The sequence below is a fragment of the Mustela putorius genome, unplaced genomic scaffold, assembly GCF_011764305.1.
Source record: "Mustela putorius furo isolate JIRA1106 unplaced genomic scaffold, ASM1176430v1.1 tig00003853_pilon_pilon_pilon, whole genome shotgun sequence".
Taxonomy (NCBI): Eukaryota; Metazoa; Chordata; class Mammalia; order Carnivora; family Mustelidae; genus Mustela; species Mustela putorius.
Genome location: NW_025422005.1, coordinates 14719655 through 14746486, shown reverse-complemented (window position 1 = coordinate 14746486; position 26832 = coordinate 14719655). Strand labels below are relative to the sequence as shown.

The window sequence follows — 26832 nt, the reverse complement described above, 5'->3', positions numbered from 1 at the left end:
GGGAGATTTTGGAAGATTATCTCTTAATAAAATGTGACTTTGGCCTTTCAAAATCTACTTCTGGGGTGCCTGGGTGGCACAGTTAGTTAAGTGTCCGACTCTCGATTTTGGTTCAGGTTGTGATCTTAGGGTCATGGGATCAAGCCCCAGATTAGGCTCAGTACTCAGAGTCTGCTTGGGACTCTCTCCCTCTGCTGCTCCTCCCCTCTTCACTCTTAGTCTAGTGCACTTTCTCTATAAAATAAATCTTTTTTTTTTTAAATTACTTCTACTTGGTGCTCAAAATATTTTACTTCTATTTGAAGTTTCTGAATAAATTCTGTAATTTGTAAGTTAGTGATACCATGTTTATTTGGTATTCTGTCTCTCAGTTTTTTAGCTCATACATTCATCACTATCTTTATTCTTAAAAAATTTTAAAAACTAAAATAAAGAGATGCCATTGGCATTTTAAAATTTTAAGTAGTATCCCTTTTAACATGTGTGAAAAAAGTAAAAACATGCTTAACATTCTCTTGAAAGCACTGATTCCACTTGTTTATGTAAATACAGTTTGAAGGGGCACCTGGGTGGCTCAGTGGGTTAAAGCCTCTGCCTTCGGCTCAGGTCATGGTCTCAGGGTCCTGGGATCGAGCCCCACATCGGGCTCTCTGCTCTGTGGGGAGCCTGCTTCCTTTTCTCTCTCTGCTTGCCTCTCTGCCTACTTGTGATCTCCGTATGTCAAATAAATAAATAAAATCTTTTAAATAAATAAATACAGTTTGAAGTATGATTTGGTGTCTCATACCTTTGAAGTTGTGTTAAAAAAAAATACTCTGCATACTTTTAGAAACTCTAAGTGTTATTTTATAATTTGAATATTTGGGGAAGGAGTGATCTTTCTTCTGAAAAGTGTATTTTGTCTTTTAAGTCGTGGAAGCATGGGCAGAGAGAAGAATGACAAGCCCCTTCCATCTGCAGCAGCTCGTCCCAATACTTTCATGAGGGGCGGCAGCAGCAAAGACCTGTTGGACAATCAGTCTCAGGAAGAGCAACGCAGAGAGATGCTAGAGACCGTAAAACAGCTTACGGGAGGCATGGATGTGGAAAGGAGCAGTGCTGAGGCTGACAGAAACAAGGCCCGTGAGTCAGGTGAGAGACTTGATACATACAGGAAGGAAATTTGGGCCTTAAATATGGAACAAAAAATGCAGAGGAGACCTTGTGCCTATGTAGATTTCAGAATCAATGTGTGATAATGACACAGTGGTGTCTTCAAAGGTAAAGGGCACCTAAGTAGTTCTGTAACATCGTTCTCATTTCTCAGGTTATCCCTTTGTTCAATAATTTGTAAGTTTTCTACTTTCTGTAGTAAATATGATGGTTACGAGGGCCAGGGCCACTTGCTGTATTAAGCAATCTGAATTTCTTACAAGTTTTCAAAATAACAAATCACTATGCAAAAAATAAATAACAACTCAGTGTGCATTAGAGTGCATATATGCTTTGTAGGGCCCTCAAGTGTGTGAAAATTCTCACATTATTGTGCCACTGCAAGGCAAACCTAAGAGGAAATATCAGATCATCTTTTGTTACCTTAGTCTTGGTAACTTCTGTGGTTTTTGTGTTTGTTTAGCATGTGTATGATTAGAGGACCAACTCCAGTAATGCTCTAAAAATTACTATCATGAATATAGCCTATCTGTGTTTCTGTTTCCTCATCTGTTATATGGGGATAGTAAATGTACCTGTAGAATTATGGTAAAGATTAAATGAGAAGTTAAAGCAGGTAAATACTTAGAACATTATCTGATAAATAATAGATTTTTCAAAAGGTACTAGATGTCATCATGATATGATGATGATGGCAACAATGAAAAGTAGTTTAAATGTAATTTTCAGCATTCTTAAAATCTTAATTTTGAAGTAGTACTGGTTGTTTATAATATTTTTATAGTTTTCAAATTTGTTTCAGTATTTAAATTATGTTTCCTAACTATAATCTCTAAATGAATTCGAAGACAAATTGAAATGTCTTCTCCCAGCTCTAGACTTCAGATCTTTTAGCTTTAGGGGCATGTGGCTTTCATATCTATGGTAGGTATTTGGGGAACATAACAAGATAAGGCATGAAAATATCAAGTGTGTAGTAAATAATATTGCACAGCTGCCCTCTGCAAGTTTATTGTCTGGGTCATTTGCTTTATTCACTACATGCACACTTACCACCTAGTGAACTGTGGGCCCTGGATCTCTACTCTCAGCCTTCAGTCATATACAAGTACAGACTGAGAAAAGTGCTATAGAGGAGAGGAGCAGAGTTCTAAGAGAGTACTTGACAAGGGAACTAGCTAGAATTGACACAGAGGAATGGGAAGGCTTCTCTCAGGTCCAATGGACCAGTAGGAGTTAAAATAGGTTTATAGGGAGGGATGGGTATGGAGCAGAGAGAAAGAGCATTCCAACCAAGAGGAGTACTGTGAGAAAAGGAGTAGTAGGCAGGTAGAACCACAGTATGTTCAAGCAACGGCCGAAGGCCAGTGTGGTTGGAGCTCTGTTTGTGGTTGTGGAAGCTTCATGTGCTCTTCATCATTGAAGCAGTGGAGAAGAATCAAAATGCAGAAAGGAACAAAAAGGCTTTAATTTAAAAAGTTTACCATATCTACATACTCTTAATTATAGAATATGAAGTTACTTAGTGTGTATCTATGCTGTGATAAACATTTTTCTTTTCTGCTTTTAGATGTCTACCCTTGTCAAATTTGTGTCTATTTTAATGCTTTTATGGGAAAATTAATGTAATAACACATAAATATTGTCAGCTATAATCCCACCACTTTAATGATAATTTTTGTCATTTTTCCTTTTACTTTTTTTAACCTCACTAGTAGTGAAACCAGAAGTTCCAGCAACATCAGTTCCTGACAAACCTGCATTGTCAGAATTGGAGATGGAGAAGAAGTCCAAGTCTATTATTGACGAATTTCTACACATTAATGATTTTAAGGTAATAAAATTTTAAAAACAACAGCAATAACACAGATAACAGATAACAGATACAGTAACTTTGTTCTGGTCTAGTAAGTCTCTTGTCAATAAAACTTACAGGAAGTAATCCAAGTCCCACACAGTTCAGTTTGCACAACTCTGATGCATCCTTGCCAACTATTCTCTTTTAAGTTGATAACAGAGTTCCCAGGATCGCACGGCAAGCAGGAAGGGAGAATGGAAAACAGTCTATCCCTGCGGTTGGATAACCACACTTGACTTTGATACTAATAAACAAAAAACAGCACGTTACCATTATTAGGAATTTCTGTCTCCCTCTATATTGCCTCCCATGAATTTTATCATGGGAATCATTTTATCATCATTCTTGTATTAACTTTGAAGTGTGGCTGGTGTTACTTTTTATTTATTTCATAAATGGAAAACTGAGGCACCAAGGAGTAAGCACTGTGTCAGGGTCAAATAACCTAAGTGAAACATTCAAGAAATGAAAGATTCAAACATTGAATCTGCCATTCTTTAGCCCTAGCCTTCTCTGAGCTTCATTTTAAGGTGGTAGTGAGTGAGATAGACCTACAATGCTCGACTTTATGAGCTCTGTAGTCTCATGGAAGAACAGATCATTAAGACTTAACTCCACAGGTAAGTATTTAAACTGTAGTTATAATAAATGCCAGTAGACCTATGGGTCTTGGGAAGATCATATAATAGGACCTAGTTTAGGGATCCGAAATCAGCAAAGGCTTATCTTTAAATTGTCAGATATATTAACTACTTTTACTTTAGCATTATATTAAAAATTCTTTCAAGCTTACTTGTTCTCTTGACAGTGTAGTCATTACCTGCTTTCTCTACTTAACAGTCACCTTGGTTAACCAGACCTAACTTTCTAAAACCCTCAGTCCTCTGAAGTTGTCCAAAATTGAGAAGTACCAAGAAATTTTGATGATGAGCCAGGTAGCTTGGGAAGATATGCCCCGTCAGTGAGCAACAAATACTCAGAAAGGAGAAAAGTATGACCCTATGATGAACTGAAGACATGGCGGGGAGGTGTGGGGAAGACCTTAGCAACACCTGAGTGTGAAAGGAGAGCTCTCTGAAAAATCATTAGCCCTAGGCCTGGCCTGCAGGATGCAAGAACCAAAGTTAATTAAGCCTCAGGAATTTCTTTTCTCTTTCTTTCTTTCTTTCTTTTTTTTTTTTTTTTAAGATTTTAATTTGTTTGATAGAGGGAGAGAAAGAGAGCACAAGCAGGGGGAGCGGCAGGCAGAGGGAGAGAGAGAAGCAGGTTTCCCACTGTGCAGAGAGCCCAATGTGGGTCTCAATCTAGGATCCTGGGATTACGACCCTCGCTGAAGGCAAATGCTTTTCTTTCTTTCTTTCTTTCTTTCTTTTTTTTCATTTGAGAGATCGAGACAGAGCACAAGCAGGGGGAGAGGCAGAAACAGACTCCCCACTGAGCTGGGAGTCCCATGTGGGACTCAGTTCCAGAACCCAGAGATCATGACCTGAGCCAAAGGCAGATGCTTAACCAGTTGAGCCCCTCAGGCACCCAAGGACTCAGGAATTTCACTGTACAATGTATAAAACAGCTCTGCTGTGAATGATGATAAGAACCAAGTAATATTATTAGCCATTGTGAGGGCTTACTATGTGCTAGATGTGCTGTTTTACATATTTTATATGTATTAATGTATTAGTTCATTTAGTCCTTAGGAGGATCACCCTCCTGATGTTAATACTATTATAATATCCATCTTAGAGATAAGGAAACTGAGAGGCAAAGATGTAAAATAACTCTCTCTGAGTCATGCTGCTGCTATGTGGCTGACTCTGGATTTAAAATTAGTTTTCTAGGGGCTCCTGGCTGGCTCAGTCTGTAGAGCATGTGACTCATTGTCTCAGTGTCAGGAGTTTGAGCCCCACAGTGAGAACAGAGATTCCTTAAGAAAATAAAAATGGGGCACCTGGCTGGCTTAAGTTGGGAGAACATGCAACTCTTGATCTCAGGGTTGTAGGTTTGACTCCCACGTGGGGTGTAAAGATTACTTAAAAATAAAATATTTTTTAAAAATAATAAAATTAGGTTTCTAGTTTCAGAGCATAGACTATATCTTATTACCTTTAGCATATCAGTATGTTGTGCTAAAGGCTTACAGAGCACATCCTAAGGAAGAGATTTTTCTAGCATCTTAGTAGGTGCTATTATAAAAATTGGGGTGCCTGGGTGGCTCAGTTGGTTAAGCAGCCAACTCTTAATTTTGGCTCAGGTCATGATCTCAGGGTCCTGAGATTGATCCCCGAATCAGGCTTCCTGCTCAGCTGGGAGTCTGCTTGAGGATTCTTGCTCCCCTTCCCTTTGCCCCTTCCCCAGCTCATATTCTGTCTCTCTTTCAGATAAATAAATAAACAAATCTTTTTAAAAAAATAATACAAATTAATATTTATTGACCCTTTGTTTTGTGTTTGGCAGTGTGTCCCGTCCTTTTCTTATGCACATTCCTCACAGTAACTCTATGAGGAGAAGTTAAGACTGAAAGATTGTTACACTCCTAAATTCACCTAGTAGTAAGAAGCAAAGCCAGGATTCAGACCTACATTTCTTTGATTCTACACCCTGTGTCTTTAGCCTTTGTGATATATAGTTAATTGAGTATCTAAAATGTGCCGGCCACATTTTGGGGAAGACTGCTTGGATATTCTGTAGTGTATATAGTGAACAACATAGTCTGCTTCTGTGGGTCAGTTGTGGAGCTTACCATCTAATGAGAGGTACAGAGCAGCCCTAAAGATAGCTAATAAATATGTGCAGAAGTAAAACTAGGTGATACGATAGCGCATGATTAGTCACAGAGACCATCGGAAGTGTCAGTTCAGCTGAGTACTGAGTACTAAATGATAAGATTCAAATCATGAGAAAATCAGGGAAAGGACAGGATTATGAATAGCTGAGACATTAAAAGTACCATGAGGGGCGCCTGGGTGGCTCAGTGGGTTGAGCCGCTGCCTTCGGCTCAGGTCAAGATCTCAGGGCCCTGGGATCGAGTCCCGCATCGGGCTCTCTGCTCAGTAGGGAGCCTGCTTCCTTCTCTCTCTCTCTCTGCCTGCCTCTCAGTGTACTTGTAATTTCTCTCTGTCAAATAAATAAATAAAATCTTTAAAAAAAAATATTAAAAAAAAATAATAATAAATAAATAAAAAAATAAAAGTACCATGATACTGGGGCACCTAGCTGGCTCAGTAGAGCATGTGACCCTTGATCTTGGGTTTGTAAGTTTGAGCCCCATGTTGGGTATAGAGATGACTTAAAAATAGAATTATTGGGGTGCCTGGGTGGCTCAGTGGGCTAAAGCCTCTGCCTTTGGCTCAGGTGATGATCCCGGGGTCCTGGGATCGAGCCCCGCGTCGGGCTCTCTGTTCAGCAGGGAGCCTGCTTTCCTTCCTCTCTCTCTGCCTAATTGTGGTCTCTGTCTGTCAAATAAAGAAAATCTTTAAAAAAAAAAAAAAAAGGTCTTTAAAAATAAATAAATAAATAAATATAAAATTATTATTATTAAAGGAGTCCAAAGAGACATCATGCACCCTGACATGGGATATTGGAGTTTCAGTTGTATCCAGAACAACAACAAATAGCTATGTTGGACATGTGGGGACAGTTGTGGGAATTTTGAATGTATACTATATATCAGATAGCATTTTTTTTCAAGATATTATTTATTTATTTGAGAGAGAGAGGGAGGGAGAGCATGAGAGGGGAGAGGGTTAGAGGAGAAGCAGACTCCCTGCAGAGCTTGGAGCCTGATAGGGGACTTGATCCCAGGACTCCCAGATCATGATCTGAGCCAAAGGCAGTCACCCAACCAACTGAGCCATTCAAGCACCCCATATATCATTTTTTAAAGATTTATTTATTTATTTTAGAGCAAATAAGCCTGAGTTGGGGGAGGGGCAGAGGGAGGGAATCTCAGGCAGACACCCTGCTGAGCATGGAGCCGAATGCAGGGCTCCATTTCACCACCCTGAGATCCCGACTGAGCCGAAACCACAAGTCATATGCTTAACTGACTAAGCCACCCAGGCCCCCCATCAGATAGTATTTTTTAAAAGATTTTATTTATTTATTTGACAGAGAGATCATAAGCAGGCAGAGAGGCAGGCGGGGTGAGGGGGGAAGCAGGCTCCCCACTGAGCAGAGAGTCCCATGTGGGGCTTGATCCCAGGACCCTGGGATCATGACCTGAGCCAAAGGCAGCCACTTAACCCACTGAGCCACCCAGGCATCCCTCAGATAATATTTTTATTGACATTATATGGATATTAAAATTCTTGCATATATGTAGAGAGACCTAACAATTGATGAATCACAATTGAATTAAGCAAAAATGTGTACATTGTACTATTCAATTTCTCTGTAGTTTGAAAGTTTTTTAGATTAAAAAGTGGATGTGGGGGAGGTATGAAATAAAATATCAGAGGGGAAATAAAGCAGCAGTGAGAAACCTAGATGTGCCTTCCTCCCTTCCTCAGTCAGGAGGCTGCCCTTCTCATGTGCATCTTTCCCCTCAGAAGAGCTACTCTCTTAACAAGTTCAACCAAAGAATTTTGGATTCAGACAAAGTTGAATACCTGAGGGCAGGGAGGTACACTGCTATATTGGTGATTCAGCAACCCTGACTGCCTGGCTTCAGAGAGACAGACCTAGCCAGATCCCCCTATGCTAAGGACCATTTCACAAGTCCACACCCCAAGAACTTCCTAAAAGGTTTTAGTACTTAAGCTAACCATATTAACTTTCCTATAAAGGAAGACCTTCTTCACTGAAGATTTTGCAGATATTAACAAACAAAATTATCTCAGTTGCCACATTGAGTCATTTGACTCATAATATTGAATCTGTTTTGTAATATGCCATGTTTAGTTTTTTAAATGATCATAACACAGGTAAACATTTTATAGAAAAATATATTTTTGATTCTGGTTCTTTGAGTGATCTTTAGTAAAATTGTTAATCTAAATATATTACCCTTGTAAAGATCTCTATTCTGTTGTTTTTTAATATGGTTAATATCGCCCATGTCAGCCTGCAATTTATTGAGCTCTGTTAATGTTTAAAAAAATATTTGAAGACTGTCTTGTTTGTGGAGGTTTCTCCTGACTTTGTCGTTAAGTGTAGATTTTAAACTTATTTTTAACACTCTGGTAATGGGATCCAGGTTTCAGAGTAAGCTCTTATTTGCTGTTTGAACAGGAAGCCATGCAATGTGTGGAAGAGCTGAATGCCCAGGGCCTGCTACATGTGTTTGTGAGAATGGGAGTGGAGTCCACCCTGGAAAGGAGCCAGATCACCAGGGATCACATGGGCCAATTACTCTATCAGCTGGTACAGTCAGAAAAACTCAGCAAACAGGACATTTTCAAAGGGTCAGTATCCTCCTCAAGAGTAACATTCAGTTTCTAAGCTCTTGAGCAGCGGTTAATTTTAAAAGTACATTTTTAACCATTTATTTTCATAGAGTAAAATTATGTCCAGTATAATGTGTTGATGTATAATATGTTGATAGTATGTTAGTGGATATGATGGCATGTGGTAGATTGTGCTAGAGCATAAAGGTTATCTCCTGGTTTCCAAAATTTTACTGTTAGATCTGTATTATGGTATAAGTAAGGTACCAGAGACCACTTAAACTTGGGGAATCTCAGGCCCTTACCAGCCCACTTAAATGGTAACTGTGCATATTCTTTGAGGAAAACGCTTTTTTGTGTGTGGAAAATCAACTTAAATCTAAAACTTTCAATAAAATGTGGTTATTTTGCCAATGAATGCTTGTCTACCCACTTTAGCCCCCTAGAAGGAGGTTAACTCCAAACTGTTAATGATTTAGTCTGTTTCAGATTGGTTTCATTATGAGTCTTGTTGATGGCTCTTTTGAAGAAGTCTAGCTATCAGTAGTGTTGTTTACTCATCAGATCAAGTTCTGATATGTTTGTGATCATCATATGTGCATGGATTCTTTGTGATATAGCCCAGAATCTTACCCAGGCTTAGGTTCTGAAATCAATGTTTAAGGTGAAAATTGCATATAGTAAAAAATTCATTTTAGGAGCCATGTTGTGCAAATGTCAACATAGAAACACATCCAGCACTGCCAGGTGCCCACTCTCTAATCAGTTAGGAACTACAACCTCCTGAAGGCTGAACATCAGATTCATATTTCATTTTCAGCATAAATGTTCATTGGGTAGAATGGCAGTAAGAATTCTGCACTACTTATTTTTCTCTTCGTAAACCATTTTGGCCAAGCTCATAGTACATTCTTGTAAATTAAATGCACGTGTGTTGAAATGCCACTGTATGTCTTACAGATATGGTCAACCCTTTCGAATAAGGTAACCATTAAATGCCAAAGTTGATCGTATTTAGGAATAATTACTCATTTGATTTTGTGAGGAACTATGACAGTGTCTTCAAGGTCCTAGAAAATACATACTTGCCCTTAGGATAATTAATAACTTGTCTTTCAATAAGTCTTTTAATAACTTGTCTTGTAATAAGGTAGTCTGTGATAAATTCAGTAAAAGACTAGATTAAGGTCTTCTTAGAAACTGTGGCTAAAGTTACTATGATTCTTGGCCTTTAAGACCGAGATGGTTTCTAAGTTTCAGAAAGAGAAATCAGTTCATTCCAATAATCAGCCTGTGTAAATAGAGCAAATGAGGGTATCAGTGCCCTCACGAATTTTCTGTGCCCAGCCAACTTGAAATGAGAGTTTCAAACCTTGAAAACTATAGTTGAGGACACAATTATATTAATTTGTAAATATTTGCTTCTTTCTCATCTGTTATGATGTATTCACCAGATAATTTTACAAATGAGAATGCTAGATTACTATTTGCCTTTCTCTCTTTCTTCAAAGTATACTCTTAAGTTTATTTGTATCTAGAAAGACCCTAGGAAGTAGGGTCTAGCTTCATGGCTTCATTGAACTTGTGAGGTGCTAGCTTGATTTCTTGGCTACCTCAGATGTTGGTATTTTCCTTTGGGGGATTCTTTGAGGAAAAAGTGTCATACTGAGATACTTTCTACTTTTCTACTGAGATACTGTCTACACTTTTATGGGTGGTGATGCTGTTGCTACTGCTGGCAATAAAACCACCACCTTTTATTTATACTGAAAATGAAATGAACACTTCTGTATCTCAGTATCTACTTCATCTTCCTCTATCCCTACTTCCTTCCACATGGCTCTAGACCTTGCTTTTAATACTTTTTTAGACCTAACCATGCCATCCTTAGGCCAAAACCCCTATGAAGACCCCTGTTTCTTCCTAAATCAAGAGGCCCAGCAGTTTTTTTCTAAGATGAACACAAAGTGATAGCCACTTGTCATTTTCCACCAAGAGCTTTCTTGCAAATAGATCAGAGTTTCTCATTTACTTCTAAAGCCCAAATTATAAATAGTTCATACTGTCCAGAGAGGCCATTTCTTTTCTTTTCTTTTCTTTTTTTTAATTAACATATAATGTAATATTAGCCCCAGGGGTACAAGTCTGTGAATCGCCAGGTTTACACACTTCACAGCACTCACCTTAGCCCATACCTTCCCCAATGTCCATAACCCCACCACCCTCTCCCTACCCGCCTCCCCCGCGGCAACCCTCAGTTTGTTTTATGAGATTGAGTCTCTTACAGTTTGTCTCCCTCCCGATCCCATCTTGTTTCATTTATTCTTTTCCTACCCCCCCAAACCCCTACATTGCCCAGAGAGGCCATTTCATTTGAGCCACAAAAATACCCTGAGACTTTTGTCTCTTTAGTCCCAGTATCCAAAGACCTCTGTCTTTACATAGCATTGTGGGCAAACATCTAAGGTCAGCTTCCTAGGATGTTGCTACCCCGTAGATGCCAATTTCCAAGCAGTTAATGTCTTTGTTTTTGTTTTAAAGATTTTCTTTATTTGAGGGAGAGCACAAACAGGTAAGGAGCAGAGGGAGAAGCAGACTTGAGTGGCGTGAGGGGCAGGGAGCCCAACGTGGATCATTACCTGAGCTGAACACAGGTGCTTAAGTGACTGAGCCACCAAGGCACCCCTTCCGAGCAGTTGTTAAAGCTGTTTCTGCCCAGCTCCCCAAGCCAGAGGTGATGTAAGGTAGAAGGCCTCCCTGTTTACTGGGCCCTGATTAGCCAGCTATTAATCTGCCATTTCTTCTATAGAACCCTTCAAAGTATGCACTGCTACTAAATTCTGATACTAGATAGAAGTTTAAAATAGGCAGTCTGTGTCATATTGTTTACTAGATAGTTTATCAACACAAAGCATAATTGTTGCTGAGTGTAAAACATAATCCCCGTGGGGCTACTGGGTGGCTCAGTCAGTTAAATGTCTGACTCTTGGTTTCTGCTCAGGTCATGATCTCATGGGTTGTGAGATGGAGCCCTGCATAGTCTCCACACTCATTGTGGAGTCTGCTTGAGATTCTCTCTGCCTCTCTCCCTCTGCCCCTCCCCCTGCTTGGTGCTCTAGCTGATTTGTATGTGCTCTCTCTCTCTCTCTCTCTCAAATAAATAAATAAAGCCTAAACAACACAAAACAAAACAAAAGCATAGGAGCACCTGGGTGGCTCAGTCAGTTAAGAGCCTACCTTTGGTTCAGGTCATGATCCCAGGGTCCTGGGATCAGGCCCCACATCAGGCTCCCCACTTCGTAGAAAGCCTGCTTCCCTCTTTCTCTGCTGCTCCTTCTGCTATGCTCCTCTGTCTCTGTCAAATAAATAAATAAAATATTTTTAAAAATATTCCCACAAAGGTGACATCAAGCCATCTTGAAATTCTCAGGACTTAAATCTGAATACTTTATGATGCTAATTAGGTATGTTGGTTGGTAGATATGTGTTATTGTATAGATAGATGTATTGCATACAGTGTTGATACATTCATTCTATAACATGGCTTTGGAAGACTTCATTCTTAAAACTATCTAGTAAAAATAGTTGTGTACAGTTCACTATTAGCCATGGAATTGGAATCTATTTGGAAATTTAATAAACAAATGAAAACCAGGATGATAAAAATTGGAGTTGTCAATAGACACACAATATGTACCTTTAGAAAGTTTGATATATTAGTGTTTCACTTTGGGAGATATTTGTTAGAGAGAAAATTCTTATTTCTTTGACTACTTTGGGCAACTTTTCCTGCCACTTAGGGCAATTCTACCCCACTATTTAAAGCTTACACAGACATGCAGACTTAAGTTTCAGATGCAGAATTGCAGAAGTGCAAATTTTTTTTAAAAATTGCAGAGGTGCTGGTTGACAGTAGAGACCACGTTTGCTTATACAGGTAAGAGCTAGCTTAAAAACTCTTCTTTGGGGGCACCTGGGTGGTTGGTTCAGTGGGTTAAAGCCTCTGCCTTTGGCTCAGGTTATGATCTCAGGGTCCCGCATCAGGCTCTCTGCTCAGCAGGGAACCTGCTTTCTCCTCTCTCTCTACCTGCCTCTCTGCCTATCTGTGATCTCTGTCTGTCAAATAAATAAATAAAATCTTAAAAAAAAATAAAAACCTCTTCTTTGTAGTGATCCTCTCAATTTGATACTAAAGTGTAAGAAGCGTTCATCCTCATTTATTTCTTCCTTTTACCTGTAGTTAGATTCTGTTATGACCAGTGATAATAATGCTTAACCTGTTTGATTTTTAGATGTCCTTACTGTCTCTCTCTTGTTTTTCTATATCAAGATATATATTTTTTGATTATCACAGTGGAAATTGTGGGAGATGCTGCTGATAATACCATTTCCAATTATGAAAGATTGCCTTTTCAGATTTCTGAACTTCAGTGAACTAAAGAAAAGGTTTTCTTGTTGTTGTTGTTTTTTTTACTTTTAACCATACCCCTTTAATTAAATTTTAGATAGAAACTCAGTCTCATAAAGTGAGTAAAAGTAGAGCCTCTGTAATTGAGATGAGGGAGGGATGCTTAAAGTCCCACCTCTGGACTTCCCCAAAGTTTAGTCCATTGGATGTAATGGTCACTATGTACCAAGAAGCAAGATTATGGTGTAGCTCTGTCTCATTCATTCAGCCAGCAGAAAATGTGTATTATACAAGGCATTGTTACAGGATATGTAATAGGCCAAAGACATAAAGATAATTACCTAGGGACTTTTATACACCATATGTTTTTCTTTTCTTTTTTTTTTTTTTTTTTTTAAGATTTTATTTATTTATTTGACAGAGATCACAAGTAGACAGAGAGGCAGGCAGGGGGTGAGGGAAGCAGGCTCCCCACTGAGCAGAGATCCTGAAGTCACAAGGCTCAATCCCAGGACCCTGAGATCATGACCCAAGGCAGAGGCTTAACCCACTGAACCAGGCGCCCCACCATGTGTTTTTCTTTAAAAAATGTACAAGATGATTTAGGACCTGTAAGTCTGAAAAGAAATAAGCCTCTTAACAAGCTTTTTCTATAGAAACCCTGTGTTCAGCCAAATATGTTTTTTATCAGCAGTATGGATTTGACCAGTGATTGTGTTCTAGAGACTGGCTCGTGATGTACTGACTAATCAAGAAATAGAAAACAAAGGCAAGGGGCGCCTGGGTGGCTCAGTGGGTTAAAGCCTCTGCCTTCGGCTCAGGTCACGGTCCCAGGGTCCTGGGATCGAGCCCCGCATCAGGCTCTCTGCTCAGCAGGGAGCCTGCTTCCTCCTTTCTCTCTGTTTGCCTCTCTGCCTACTTGTGATCTCTATCTGTCCAATAAAAAATAAATAAAATCTTTAAAAAAAAAAGAAAGAAAGAAAACAAAGGCAAGAGTATGGGTAGATGTCTTCTAATTGTAATATGAAGTGAAAATCACAGATCTATTGCTGAGAGACCCAGATAGCTACAGTTGTCTCATGGGCTCATTAAATAGCTTAATCTATGCCACTAAGCCATAGAACATGAATTGACATTATAGGATGATTATCCCAGAAATTGGGGAGTCCAGCCAGATAATGTGCCATCAGTGGCACATTAACTGAGCTTAAAGTGTGCACATAATGAGAAAACAGTTAAGTTATCTGTTGTACAGCAAGTAGATTTTAAATCATTATGAGCTGTGAGGCCTGAAAGTTGGTGTTAAGGATTCATGAAGCCCAGAGTTAAGTAATGTCGCAGAGCTACAAACTTTTGAAATGGCACCTTCAGAAGGGTGACCCTTCCTTATAGTGGTATCTCTTTTTAAGTGAGAATTTTTAATGACGTGTAGACCCGTATGGTAGGTACACAGAGTGGCGTGCTCTAGCTAAGAATTGAACTACAGTGAAAAAAGCACACATTTCCTGTATGCAGAGATATGGAAAGCTGTGAAGACAAATATACCTGCCCATGCCTCAGCACTCACTCATCCCTTTCCTTAAATTACCTGTATGTCCTTGTAACTATATGTATGTCTCCTTTATTTAAATTTACTTTTGTTTTTGTCCTTTTTAATATGCTGTGTATGGGACTAATTCACAAAGTCTTGAATTAAACGTTTTTATATTAATAAATGAATAGCTGTGGATTTTTCACCCTAATTAAATCTGTACTTATATTTTGTGTTTGACTTTCCACGTTTTTATATTTAAATCCCATTTATTTTTTTTTCACACTGAAAAAAATTTCATAGCATGAAATCCTGAAACCATTAGCTTTTATTTAAAGGTACAACAGTTTTTAATATGTCATAATGATAATATTATTAGTAATGTCATCAGACTCTTTTATATCCAATCAGTTTGTTTCCCTCATTGTATGCTCCTCAAGGACAAGGGTGTTTGTCCTTTCTTCTCTTTGGGTCTAGTTTACATTACGCCAAAATTTTTACTGGGGGCATGTGACTGACACAGAGAGTACCATACTCAACTGTAGATAGTGTAGGATTAGATCGAATATCTCTTCCCCCAGAACATAACATGGCTGCCTTGTTTTCATCGTAGAATCTTCCACGTGTCACCTTTATACGGAGTTACCTTCTGTCCCCATCTAGATTGGCACATCCTGGTACCACAGTTCATGTCATTCAGTTATTAGCCCTTTCTGCAGGTGTGCTTGTGTTTGTGCTGTTCTTTCTCCTCCCCTACCATAAGCTCTTGAGAATAAGAACTTATTATTTATCAGTTACTTTATGCCTAGCATGGTATCTAACATAATAGATGCTTTAATAGGTATTTGTTGACTGACTGATTTTTGGTCTCTTTATTTAATCTTAACTTTTGACTTACATTTGTGTGACTTTTTCTCTTGTTCTTTTCAGTTTTTCAGAAACATTGGAATTGGCAGATGACATGGCCATTGATATTCCCCACATTTGGTTGTACCTTGCTGAACTGGTAACCCCCATGTTAAAAGAAGGAGGAATCTCCATGAGAGAACTTCTCATGTAAGTTTTACTTGCTTTTTGTTTTTGTTTTTGTGGGTGTGTATACAGCAAGGTAAACAGATGCGAAATTTTAGCAGCGAACTCTAGCGTAGTGCTGTTCCCTTGGTCCCTTTGGAGGCTCTTGGATGCAGCCTGTGACTCTTCACAACTTCGCATTTCAGGGGACTAGGAAGTATAGACTGTCAGTTATAAGTAAATAAGTCATGGGGATGAAACCTGTAGCATGGGGAATGTAGCCAATAATATCACAGTAACTTTGTATGGTGACAGATGGTAGCTATACTTATCACACTGAGCATTTTATAATATATATAATTGTCAAATCACTGTTATACACTTGAAACTAATACAGCTATACTTAAGTTTAAGAAAAGACATTTCAGTGTGAAAATGTTACATTACACTTTATCTGCAGTGGAGAAGTCATGGGGATATGATGACCCTGTGGTCCATTGAAGTTAACAATGTTTGTCGATAGGGCTCCAGAATCACTTAAGTGGAAAGTTATTGGTCCTGGAAACTTAATGTTGATCTGACTTTTATGTCTGTCATTATTCAAATGCCATGAGAAGTTATTTCTACATAATAGCTTGTCAGACTGACACTTGCATTGTATATGCTCTGGTTATAATAAAATGAACTGCATTTTAGGCATTCCTAGATTTGGACAGGAGTTGGGAATTGTTGCTATATTGTACAGACTAATTTTTCCTAAACGTTTTTTTACAACAGTAGTATTTCCCCCAAAAACTTCATATGCTCAAACTCCACATACTGTGTGTCCCTTTTGTTTGAGGCTTGCAGGACATTAAAGAATATGAGAATTCTGTAGTAAAACAAAATAAGAAAAACTATTTAACTTTGGGCACCTGGCTGGCTCATTCTGTAGCATATGTGACTCTTCACCTCTTGGTCATGAGTTCAAGCCCTACACTGGGCATAGAGCTTATTTTAAAAAAATACAAATTTGAAAAGATTTTATCTTTGTTTAATTCAGCATTGCCTCACTTAATTATAAAATCCTTTTCTTGAGGAATAATTATTCATATCCTATGGAACACAGTGTGGGAAATACTAATTTAGACTATGAAAAATAAATGGTCCCTTTCTGTTTTATCCATAGTCTAAAGAACATCTTCCTTTTTAAAAAAAACACTTCATAATTAAGCTTTGTAGTTCCCTGTTACCTAAGGTTCTTCTCTCCTTTAGGCTTGAAGTGGTATTTATGTAAATAGATGATTAAGTGGGACTGATCATTGCATTGCTTCTATCACAATCAAAGAAAAAGGCAAAACCCAGGAATTCTAAGGTCCCTTTCCAGCTTTTCCATGAAGCATAAAGTGAACTTGAAGTCTTCTGCTGAACATTACTTAGAGCATGTCCTGGAACTTTCTCTTGCCCATTATTATTTAGGTTGCGTAGTATCTGTTCTTTTGACACACATTGTTTGCCTACTGTTCTAGAATAGGGAGTTTGTTCAGAGGAACTTAATTACTACTCCTGTCTTTTACAGAGAATTTAGCAAACCTTTACTTCCTGTTGGAAGAGCTGGGGTCTTGCTTTCTGAAGTATTGCACCTTCTATGCAAACAAATGGTGAGTGTTAAACCGAGTGTCAGACTCAACAGCATATTAGGAAGGGCAGTAATTTTGGGTCCTGAGTTATCCGTGAAGAACTTAGGTATCACTGTGCAAGTATTTCTGTAGCCTTTTATTATTTGAAAAGTATTTCAACCTGATTTCTTACAAAGGTCTATTTCTCCTTCTGTTAGTAGTAACTTGGCAAAGAATTCTCTAATCTCAACTGGATTTGGTATAATTGTAAAGAATCTCAAAGTACGTTGTATTAGTGACCAGTAATTTTATCTTCTTGAAACATAATGGCTGTATTATTTTTACTTTTAGTAGATTTCAGTGAAAACTCCTTGCTTTTAGAGTAATGTAATGTGCCTAAAATGATGATTTTATTAATTTTGGATCTCAGGATAGGTAATCTGATGAGTAATAGGTGTTAGAAATTATTCTACAGAAAAAAAAATTATTCTACAGGATTGTGAATCGCTATCTTAAAGTTATATTTAATTGAGTTTAATAAATACTGCACATTTCTTTGCAAAAGCTCTATGCCAGGTTCCTAGTTTACAAAGAACTAAGTCTTCAAAGAATTCATAAACTAGAAAGGGAGACAGACAAGTCTAAACTAAAACTTTCAAGAGTGTTTCAGTGCTATATTAAAGGTCTAAGAGGTTTGGGAAAGTGGTATTAACAACACCCGGGGTGAGAAACATCAAAATAAAATTCATACATGAAAATTCTGGAGTGATTCCTGACTTATTCAAACCAGAGTCAAAGGTATTGGGATAATAGATTTCATTGTTTTATTATAGGCATCAGTAAAACTGTTTTGTTTCAGTACTCCCTCTGGGTATACAGAAGTCCCTTTGTATTACATCTCTGTACGAGTTATTCATGGACGGGTGTACTAAAGAGCCTGGACTCTAGTTCTAGTTATTTGTTATTAATACTACTTACTTGATGGCACTAAAGTTTTTATTGAACCCTAATTTGTAGGTCCAGAATTCCTTCCTCCTTTCCTAACCTACTTCACTTTGGTCCTTATTAAAAACTCAAATTCTTATTAACTTTTATGTGTAGAAACAGAAAGCAAATTCTCATTTCTCCTAACCAGGTTCTCATAGAGCATAATTTCTGCAGTCAGCCTGAGTTTACATCCTGAATTTGGTGGGTTATCAGCTAGCTGTGGTGCCTTGGACAAGTTACTCTATGAGATAATCAGTACATGTTTCATAGCTAGTAGCCATGGCTCAACGGCTGACCTTTCCCTTTATTACTGTGACTTCATTCAGGCAGTGGACTTGTACCTTCTCATCAGTTTTCAGCTGACAGCAGCTCTTCTCTGTTATATCTTAGCTCAACCATGTTCCTTTTGCCCTTGAAATACTTCTCATTCCTGGTTCAGGAGCAGTAACCTCCTTAGTCATTCTCATGTTTGCATAATTGTGATCTACTATGAAGAGGAAGGGGTTCCAGTGAGGCTTGATGAATGGCTTTAATAGCAGGTGTATATAACACTATCTAGGACAAGAGACACTGTTGAATTTATGAACTCTGAATTGAACCTTTTTTAGGTGCTTATATTCATAAATCCCAAACGTGAGTTTACAGTTCCCCAGATTAGTCATCTGATAAAATAAGTTATTGAACCTTAAATAGCTACATCACAGCCATTCACTCTTACATTTGCATACATTCAGATACCTTGGTGTGAAAGCAAGGAGTCCTGAGACATTAACTTCATATCAACAAGGGAAAGTTTTGGGCGGTCTGGGTGGCTCAGTGGGTTAAAGCCTCTGCCTTCGGCTCAGATCATGATCCCAGGGTCCTGGGATTGAGGCCCACATCGGGCTCTCTGCTGAGCAGGGAGCCTGCTTGACCCTCTCTCTCTGCCTGCTTCTCTGCCTACTTGTGATCGCTGTCTGTCAAATAAATAAAAATTAAATATTAAAAAAAAAACAAACAAGGGAAAGTTTTGAGTTTTCAGTCTTTACAATTCTATACTCTTGACTTTAAGCAAGACTTCTCCTCTCCTCCTCCTCTTCCTTCTTATCACAATGTAAAAGTAAATGGATTGGACTTATCTCTGTTTTAGAGCCATAAGAAAGTGGGAGCCTTATGGAGGGAGGCTGACCTCACCTGGAAGGACTTTTTACCAGAAGGAGAAGATGTACATAATTTTCTCTTGGAGCAGGTAAGAACAAGGCTTATACCTTCCTGTTTTATAGTAGTTGGTCTGTTTTATAGACTAAATGAAGGTAATTTCATTAGTAGTTCAGTCATGAAAAGTAGACTAAAATAAGATTCATGGTCAAAATGTCATTTTAAGTCCATGCTTTAGGGCCACTCCAGCTATTCACTCATTAGATTATGATAGATAAAGAATAAAATTTAAAGGATTTAGCCATACACGGAAAACAAGCTATGTATCTCCATGAACCAGAAAGGAAGTTGATAAATAAAGCAGGGGTTATAGGGCTAAAGCTATAAGTCATCTGAGCTCTGGGTCTAAAAACCAGTAGAGATAGGCAGAAATCATTTCTATGAGGTAATGAGGACTAGTATGCCCCTTACAGGGCAGAAAATTGGAGGATAGGCTTACTGCATGAAACCAAGTCGGAACTCCATAGAAAGATAAATGCAAGGAAATAGACACAGTCATAGAGCCAAAACCTTGGATAGGCTGTCCGCTTGGTAACTTGATCCAAAAATCCACAACAAGGTATAAGACCTCGTGATCAATATATTCTGGTTCTCATTAAGGAATTGTGGAGGATCAGATAGAGGCAACCATAAAAATATTAGATGAGGAAGAGTGACAGAGAAAGGAAACAACTCCCTCTCAAAATGATCCTGCAAGGGATGCCTGGTTGGCTTAGTCAGTTAAGTGTCTGCCTTTGGCTCGGGTCATAATCCCAGAGTCCTGGGATTGAGTCCGACATTGGGCCCCTTTCTCAGTGGGGAGCCTACTTCTTCCTCTCCTTTGCTGCTCCCCCTGCTTGTGTGCTCACTGTCTCTCTCTCTCTCTCTCTCTCCCCCTCTGACAAATAAATAAAATCTTTTAAAAAATTATCCTGCAAATCAAGTCCTAAAGTATAGGAAAATTAAAACCAAGATAGCTAACAAAATGATGAATAAGTAGAAAAAAATCACTCAGGTAAAATGAAAATAAAGCAATCTGAAAATTATTTTAAATTAAGTATGTTGTGCTGGATAAAGACACTGCATTAGGTTACTGGGGACATTAACTTCCTAGATACTCTGGAGAGCCCTCCTGCCAAAAGGTAAAGGCCTAGATGAAGCGTAATTTATTTGCATTGCTGGGTTCATAGAAAGTAAATGTAATTGCTAAGGAACTAACCTAGTAAGTGAAGAAAAAAGCCACAGATGAAACCTGAACCCTTAGCAATAAGCACACATGAAGGGCATGTTGCTCAATGCCACTATAAGTGCTACCAAAAATCTCGGAAGAAGTCGAAATGGTCCTAGTTCAGTATTACCCTGGCTCCCAGAAGAAGCAAACCAAAATTATTTTTGGAAAAAACATTCTCAACTTAGGTCTCTTGATTATTTTCTAAAAATTAACATTATCTAAATACATGGATTAATACTTAGAGCCCATTTAACCTGTAATGAAACAAGCAGCCATGAGTGAGAATGAACAGATAATAATGGTAGATTTAGACCCCAAAGACTAGAAATAATGGAATTCTCACTTGGCATTATGACATAATACTATATACAAAAGAGGAATTCACAAAAATGAGCAAATAAGAAAAGACTAGTCAACGGGCGCCTGGGTGGTTCAGTGGGTTAAGCCGCTGCCTTCGGCTCAGGTCATGATCTCAGAGTCCTGGGATCGAGCCCCACATCGGGCTCTCTGCTCAGCAGGGAGCCTGCTTCCTCCTCTCTCTCTGCCCGCCTCTCTGCCTGCTTGTGATCTCTGTCTGTCAAATAAATAAATAAAATCTTTAAAAAAAAAAAAAAAAAAAGACTAGTCAAAATGACTGAGAAGATTTGAAAGAAATGAAGAAACTATGGTAGATTTCTAAGAGATGTTATGAGATTTAGGGGATAGAATGAGAAAGTCCAACAAATGTCTCATGGGAATCCCAGGAGGAAAAACAGAGTAAATGGAAAAGAGGCAATATTTGAAGAGACTGTGACTGAGACTTCTTCTGAGCTGAGATATAGAAAGCACATATATACTATGGAGGGTAACTAAATTTCAGTGAAACTGCGTAATATCAAAAGACAAAGAAAAGATTTTTAAAACAGTTATAAAGGAGTATGATACCTACAAAGAAACAGTAGAATTTGCACTAGCAACAGTGAAAAACAGAAGGTGGTGGAATAATCTCAAAGGGCTGAGAGAGTATCAGTTAGTTAATCTAGAATTGTCTCTCCAACTAAACTAACCTTTAAGAATGTGGGTGACATATATTTAGACACAACACACTTCTAAATAACCCATGGCTTGAAGAAGAAATCATAAAAGATAGTAAGAAATATTTGATTGAAGAAACACAACACATCAAAATTTGTGGGATGCAACTCAAGCAGTACTCAGAGTGAAAATGTTAGCACTAAACACCTGTATTTAGAACAGAAGTGGGATTGCAGATCTGTGATCTCATTTTCAGCCTTATGAAATGAGAAGAAAGAAGAACAAATAAAGTTCAAAGGATATAGAAAAAGGGAATAATAAAGATCAAAGTGGAAATCAGTGTAAAAAACAATAGAGAATAATCAGTGAAGTCAAAAGCTGGCCCTCTGAAAAAATAAAATCATTAAATCTCTAGCCAGACTAATCAGAGAAAACAAAATTGGAAAAGAAGGTGCAAATTACCAGTAGAAGGAATGAGAGAGATGATGTTACACAGTTTCTGCACATAATAATGGATCAGAGAAACTTGTGAATAATTTTTATGCCAGTAAATACCTCAGTTTAGTTGAAGTGAACAGATTTCTTGAAAGGTACAAACCACTAAAGCTAACTCAAGAATAGATAACCTGAGCATCTATTACACTGAGGTAGTTAAAAACATTCCCACAAAGAAAACTTCAAGCCCTAGTGTTTTCACTGTTGAGTTCTATCAGACATCTGAAGGAGAAATAATACTAATTCTGCAAAGAATTCTGTACCAGTTCCTCCAGAAAATTAGAGAGATTTCTGCCAGCTCATTCTATAAGACCAGCATTATTCTGGTAATAAAACCAGACAAACACATTTCAAGATTAAAAAAAAAAAAAAAAAGAACTATAAACCAATATTCTTAATAAATGCCCAGAAAATTTCTCAACAAAATTTTCACAGGTGAAGTCCAACATTATATTAAAAGATTAATACATCACAACCAGGTAGCCTTTATCATGGGAATATTATGATAACATAATAAAACATTCAGAAATCACTGTGTGGATGTATGGAAGATGAAGGAGTAAGCAGCTCCAGAATTACTCCTTCCACTGAAACAACTGTTGAGCTAGCAAGATGTGTTAGAATGAGCTATTTTGGAATTGTGGAGTCTAATCAGTGTGCTACCAACACCAGGGAAAAGCTTTGTGAAAAAAGAATCTGGTAAATTTCAGTAACCTTGGCATTTTGCATAGAAGCTATTAGCCCCTAGCTCTGTGGTAGACAGTTGGGGAGATGGTGGTGCAGTTTTTTGGTGTCAGGTTGAGAACTGAAGACCTTGTCCTCCAAAGACGGGTGCTATGCCTTTTAATCTGCCTGGCAGTTTACTGAGGGTCTAGTGCAGGGCCTGGCCATTGTTTTAACTGCTTACACCAAAGTGGTTTCCTGTATGGTATCTGTCAAAGAATTTAAAGAACCAGATGCATTTGACTGTGGTCCTACTCACCCCCACTCCACCCTACCCCACACTTTTCTCATTGGTTTCATGCATTCACGGAAATCTCTGCAAGGTCACTGGCCTTGTGGGGAGATAATCGGTCATAGACTATAATGACCACACACACAGGAAGGAAGGTAGTCTTTGTCTAACGTCAATATACAGTTGACTACAACAGTCTGATATCCAGAGTTACACCTTACAATATTCAAGATATCTAATTGCCAACAAAAAATTACAAAGCATATAAAGAAACAGGAAGATATGGCTCATTCACAAGAAAAAAGAAATTGACAGAAAACATCCCTGAGGAAACCCAAATGTTGGACATACCAGACAAGGAATTTAAACTAACTGCCTTAAATATGCTCAAATTGCTGAAAGAATCATGGACAAAGAACCAAAGGAAATCAAGAGAATGATGTATGATCAAACTGGCAATATCAATAAAGAGGTAGAGATTATAAAAACAAACCAAATAGAAATTCTGGAACTGAAAGTTGGAATAACTAAAATGAGAAAATAACTAGAGTGGTGCAACAATAAATTTGATCAGACAGAAGAAAGAATCTAAAAATTTGAATATAAAGTAGTTGAAATTGCTCTGTCAGGGGGGTCACTGATTGGCAGTAATTTGCTGCCATAAAAATCCATCTTTAATTTTTGAAATGAAATTTCTGGTGGTGTTATATGAAATTATGAGTATCACTAATTTGCTTTTTTTTTTTTAAGATTTTATTTATTTATTTAACACAGAGATCACAAGTAGGCAGAGAGGCAGGCAGAGGGTGGGGGGAAAGCAGGCCTCTTGCTGAGCAGAAAGCCCAACTCGGGGCTTGATCCAAGGACCTGAGATCATGACCTGAGCCAAAGGCAGAGGCTTAACCCACTGAGCCACCCAGGCGCCTCTCACTGAGTGTTTTAAATTTTTAAAAATTCTCATACTTTGGTGTTTTTTTTAAAATAAACTTTATGATAATACATATTGGAAAATTAATTCATTAAACATATAAAGGAGCCTTTGAAAGAATTGCTCAATTTTCGGAGCAGAAAGAAAAATGAATCAAGAAAAATGAACAGTGCCTGGGGACCTATAGGACACCATCAAGCATGATGGGCATTAGAGAGTTCCAGAAGGGAGAAGAGAGAGAGAAAGGACAGGGCAGAAAAATTATTTGAAGACATAATAGCCACAAACATCCCAAACTTGATCCAAGATAGGAATCTACATGTGTAGAAATTTCAGTGAACTCTAAGCAAGATAAACTGAATGAGATTTACTCAGAGATGTATTACATGAAACTTTTGAGTGACAAAGACGGAAATCTTGAAAGCAGCTAAAAACCAAGAGACTTTGCCTGTACAAGGAATCCTCAATAAGATCAATAGCCAATTTTTCATCAGCCAAAAGATACTGGGATGATCTGTTTAATAAATTTAATAATTTCGGAGGTACCTGAATGGCTTAGTCTATTAAATGTTTGGCTTCAGCTCAGGTCATGATCCCAGAGTCCTTGGATCAGGCCCCTAGTTGGGCCCCATGCTCAGCGGGAAGTTTGTATCTCCTCCATCTCCCACTGCTACCCCACCCCTGCTTGTGCTTCTTTCTCTCTCAAATGGGTAAATACCATCTTTTAAAATAAATTTTTTAAAAGAAATTAAATAACTTTAAACCAGGAATTTTATATATGGTAAAATTTCCTTTAAAGATGAAGAGGGGAAAAAAAATGAGGGGGGAAAAAAATGAAGAGGAAGTGAAGCATTTCCAGATTTAAAAGCTAAGTGAGTTTGTCAGCAGGAGACCTGCCCTATGGGAAATGCTAAAGTGAGTCTTTCAGGCTGAAATAAAAGGGCACTGGATAGTAACCTCAAGTCATATGAAGAAATAAAGATCACTGGTGGTTAAGGTAACCACATAGGTAAATATAAAAGCTAGTATTACTATGTTGTGGTTTGTGGTTTCTCTTTTTTGTTTCCTATATGTTTTAAAAGGCAAATCCATAAAATAATAATTATAAATATGTATAAACAGGCACACAGTATATAAAGATATAATTTATAAAACATAAAGATGGTTTCTCACAGAATTGCCATATGACCCAGCAGTTCCATTTCTAGGTATATATCCGGAAATAGGAAATTATATGGCACCTGGGTTTCAAATAAACCTGGATTCAGGTTCCAGCCTTGAATCACTTCATGTGACTGAACAAATTACCTAATTTCTCTAAGCCTCAGGATCATCATCTAGGAAATGATAATAATACCTACCTTGTGGAATTTTTATGGGGATTAAATAGAATAAAGTTTAAGAAACACTGAGCACAGAGAAGTAATCAATTATGAATATTGTTGTTACTAATAAAAATATTTAAAGGGTAGTTAGAAAAATGAGGTTTTAGAAAACCTGGTCTTCCTATCCTGACTTTTGGCTTTTTTCTAAAATACTTGGTTCAGTGCCTTTTTTCCTGGGGACCCTAGTATGTTCTGCAAGAGGTAGTGATGAACCAATTCGCAAATTTGAAGCCCAGCCTTCTGGGCTCTAGAAGGATGAGATAAGTTATGCAGAAACACAGGGGTTCTGAGAAGCAATTGTTTCTTTCCAGGGACAACTGCAAACTTTACAGCTCTGCACCAACTCCCTTTAGCTTTCATTTTCAAATTTTTATGTCGTATTTTATTAATGAGCAATATACTTTGTTTGATTTTATTGTTGTTAATAAATAAATTCTTACAAAAGATAAACTTACAAAAGATAAAAAATAAAATGCTACATAAATGGTAAAGACAATCAAAACAGTAGGATGAATCCTTCTCCACACAATCCCCCCGCCCCCCAGAATTCAAGGTAGCTTTTCCTTTGTAGATCTGGGGAAGGTATAGGAATATATCAAAGTCCCCAAAGGTATTAGAGTAAAGCTGGTGCTAATAATCTTTAATATTTTAACCTATGGTTTTTTTATAGTGAAACTTCACTGAGTAAAGCATACTTCTATATCACATTGCCTTATACCCTTGAAAATTACCAATGATTTTGATTTTTTTAACCACTCCTCTAAAATTGAACAATTATGGTATGATTTCCTTTTTTTATATTTAGTATATGTGTGTGATCATAATTTTATGTACATGTGTCAGAATGGCATAAAAATCATCAAACTTTTTCAAGTATTTTAACAATTAAGGTGAAATTCACGTAACATCCAGTTAATCATTTTAAAATGTACAATTCAATGACAGTGTATTAACAATGTTGTGCAACCACCACCCAAAATACTTTTTATTTATTTATTTTTAAAGATTTTATTTATTTATTTGACAGAGAGAGAGAGATCACAAGTAGACAGGCAGGCAGAGAGGGAGCAGGAAGCAGGCCCTCCCCCGCTGAGCAGAGATTCCTGATGCGGGGCTCCTTCCCAGGACCCTGAAATCATGACCTGAGCCAAAGGTGGAGGCTTAAACCCACTGAGCTACCCAGGCATACCCACCCCCCAGAATACTTTTATTGCAAAAGAATTGTTGGGGCGCCTGCATGGTCCTGCTGGTATAGGGCTTTTCCCTTCCAGGTTAATGGGTGGCTCTACCAAGTGTATGGTCCTAGAGCCCTTTTGGTGCCAGCAGGGTGCACGTTCTTAGTGCCCTGAGCCCTTGGAACTGGCTGAGGTTGAGGTTGGTGGTGGTCTTCTCATCTTAGAACAAGCCTTCCTGGTAGAAGTAGGTGAGTCAGGGCGCCTGGGTGGTTCAGTGGGTTAAGCCTCTGCTGTTAGCTCAGGTCATGATCTCAGGGTCCTGGGATTAAGCCCTGCATTGGGCTCTCTGCTTGGCGGGGAGCCTTCTTTCCCAACCTCTCTCTGCCTGCCTCTCTGCCTTCTTGTGGTCGATCTCTCTCTCTCAAATAAATAAAATCTTTAAAAAAAAGAAGAAGAAGAAGAACTGAATCATGCCTGAACTCCACCGCCCGTCACTGACTCTAGAGTCCTTATATCTGTGCTCCGTCAAGCTGCCACTTGTGGGGAC

The 26832-nt window shown here is 38.2% G+C and overlaps 1 protein-coding gene across 28 annotated transcripts in view; it reads left to right on the top strand.

Moving 5' to 3' along the window:
• EIF4G3 (eukaryotic translation initiation factor 4 gamma 3) overlaps nucleotides 1–26832 on the top strand; it is a 346931-nt gene that overhangs the window by 308551 nt on the left and 11548 nt on the right. For all 28 annotated transcript variants that reach the window (XM_045063902.1, XM_045063894.1, XM_045063898.1 and 25 more), the window contains 6 exons: nucleotides 911–1131; nucleotides 2868–2986; nucleotides 8237–8409; nucleotides 15261–15386; nucleotides 16900–16981; nucleotides 19056–19154. In XM_045063902.1, the coding sequence (XP_044919837.1) occupies nucleotides 911–1131; nucleotides 2868–2986; nucleotides 8237–8409; nucleotides 15261–15386; nucleotides 16900–16981; nucleotides 19056–19154 (820 nt within the window). The remainder of the gene's footprint in view (nucleotides 1–910; nucleotides 1132–2867; nucleotides 2987–8236; nucleotides 8410–15260; nucleotides 15387–16899; nucleotides 16982–19055; nucleotides 19155–26832) is intronic.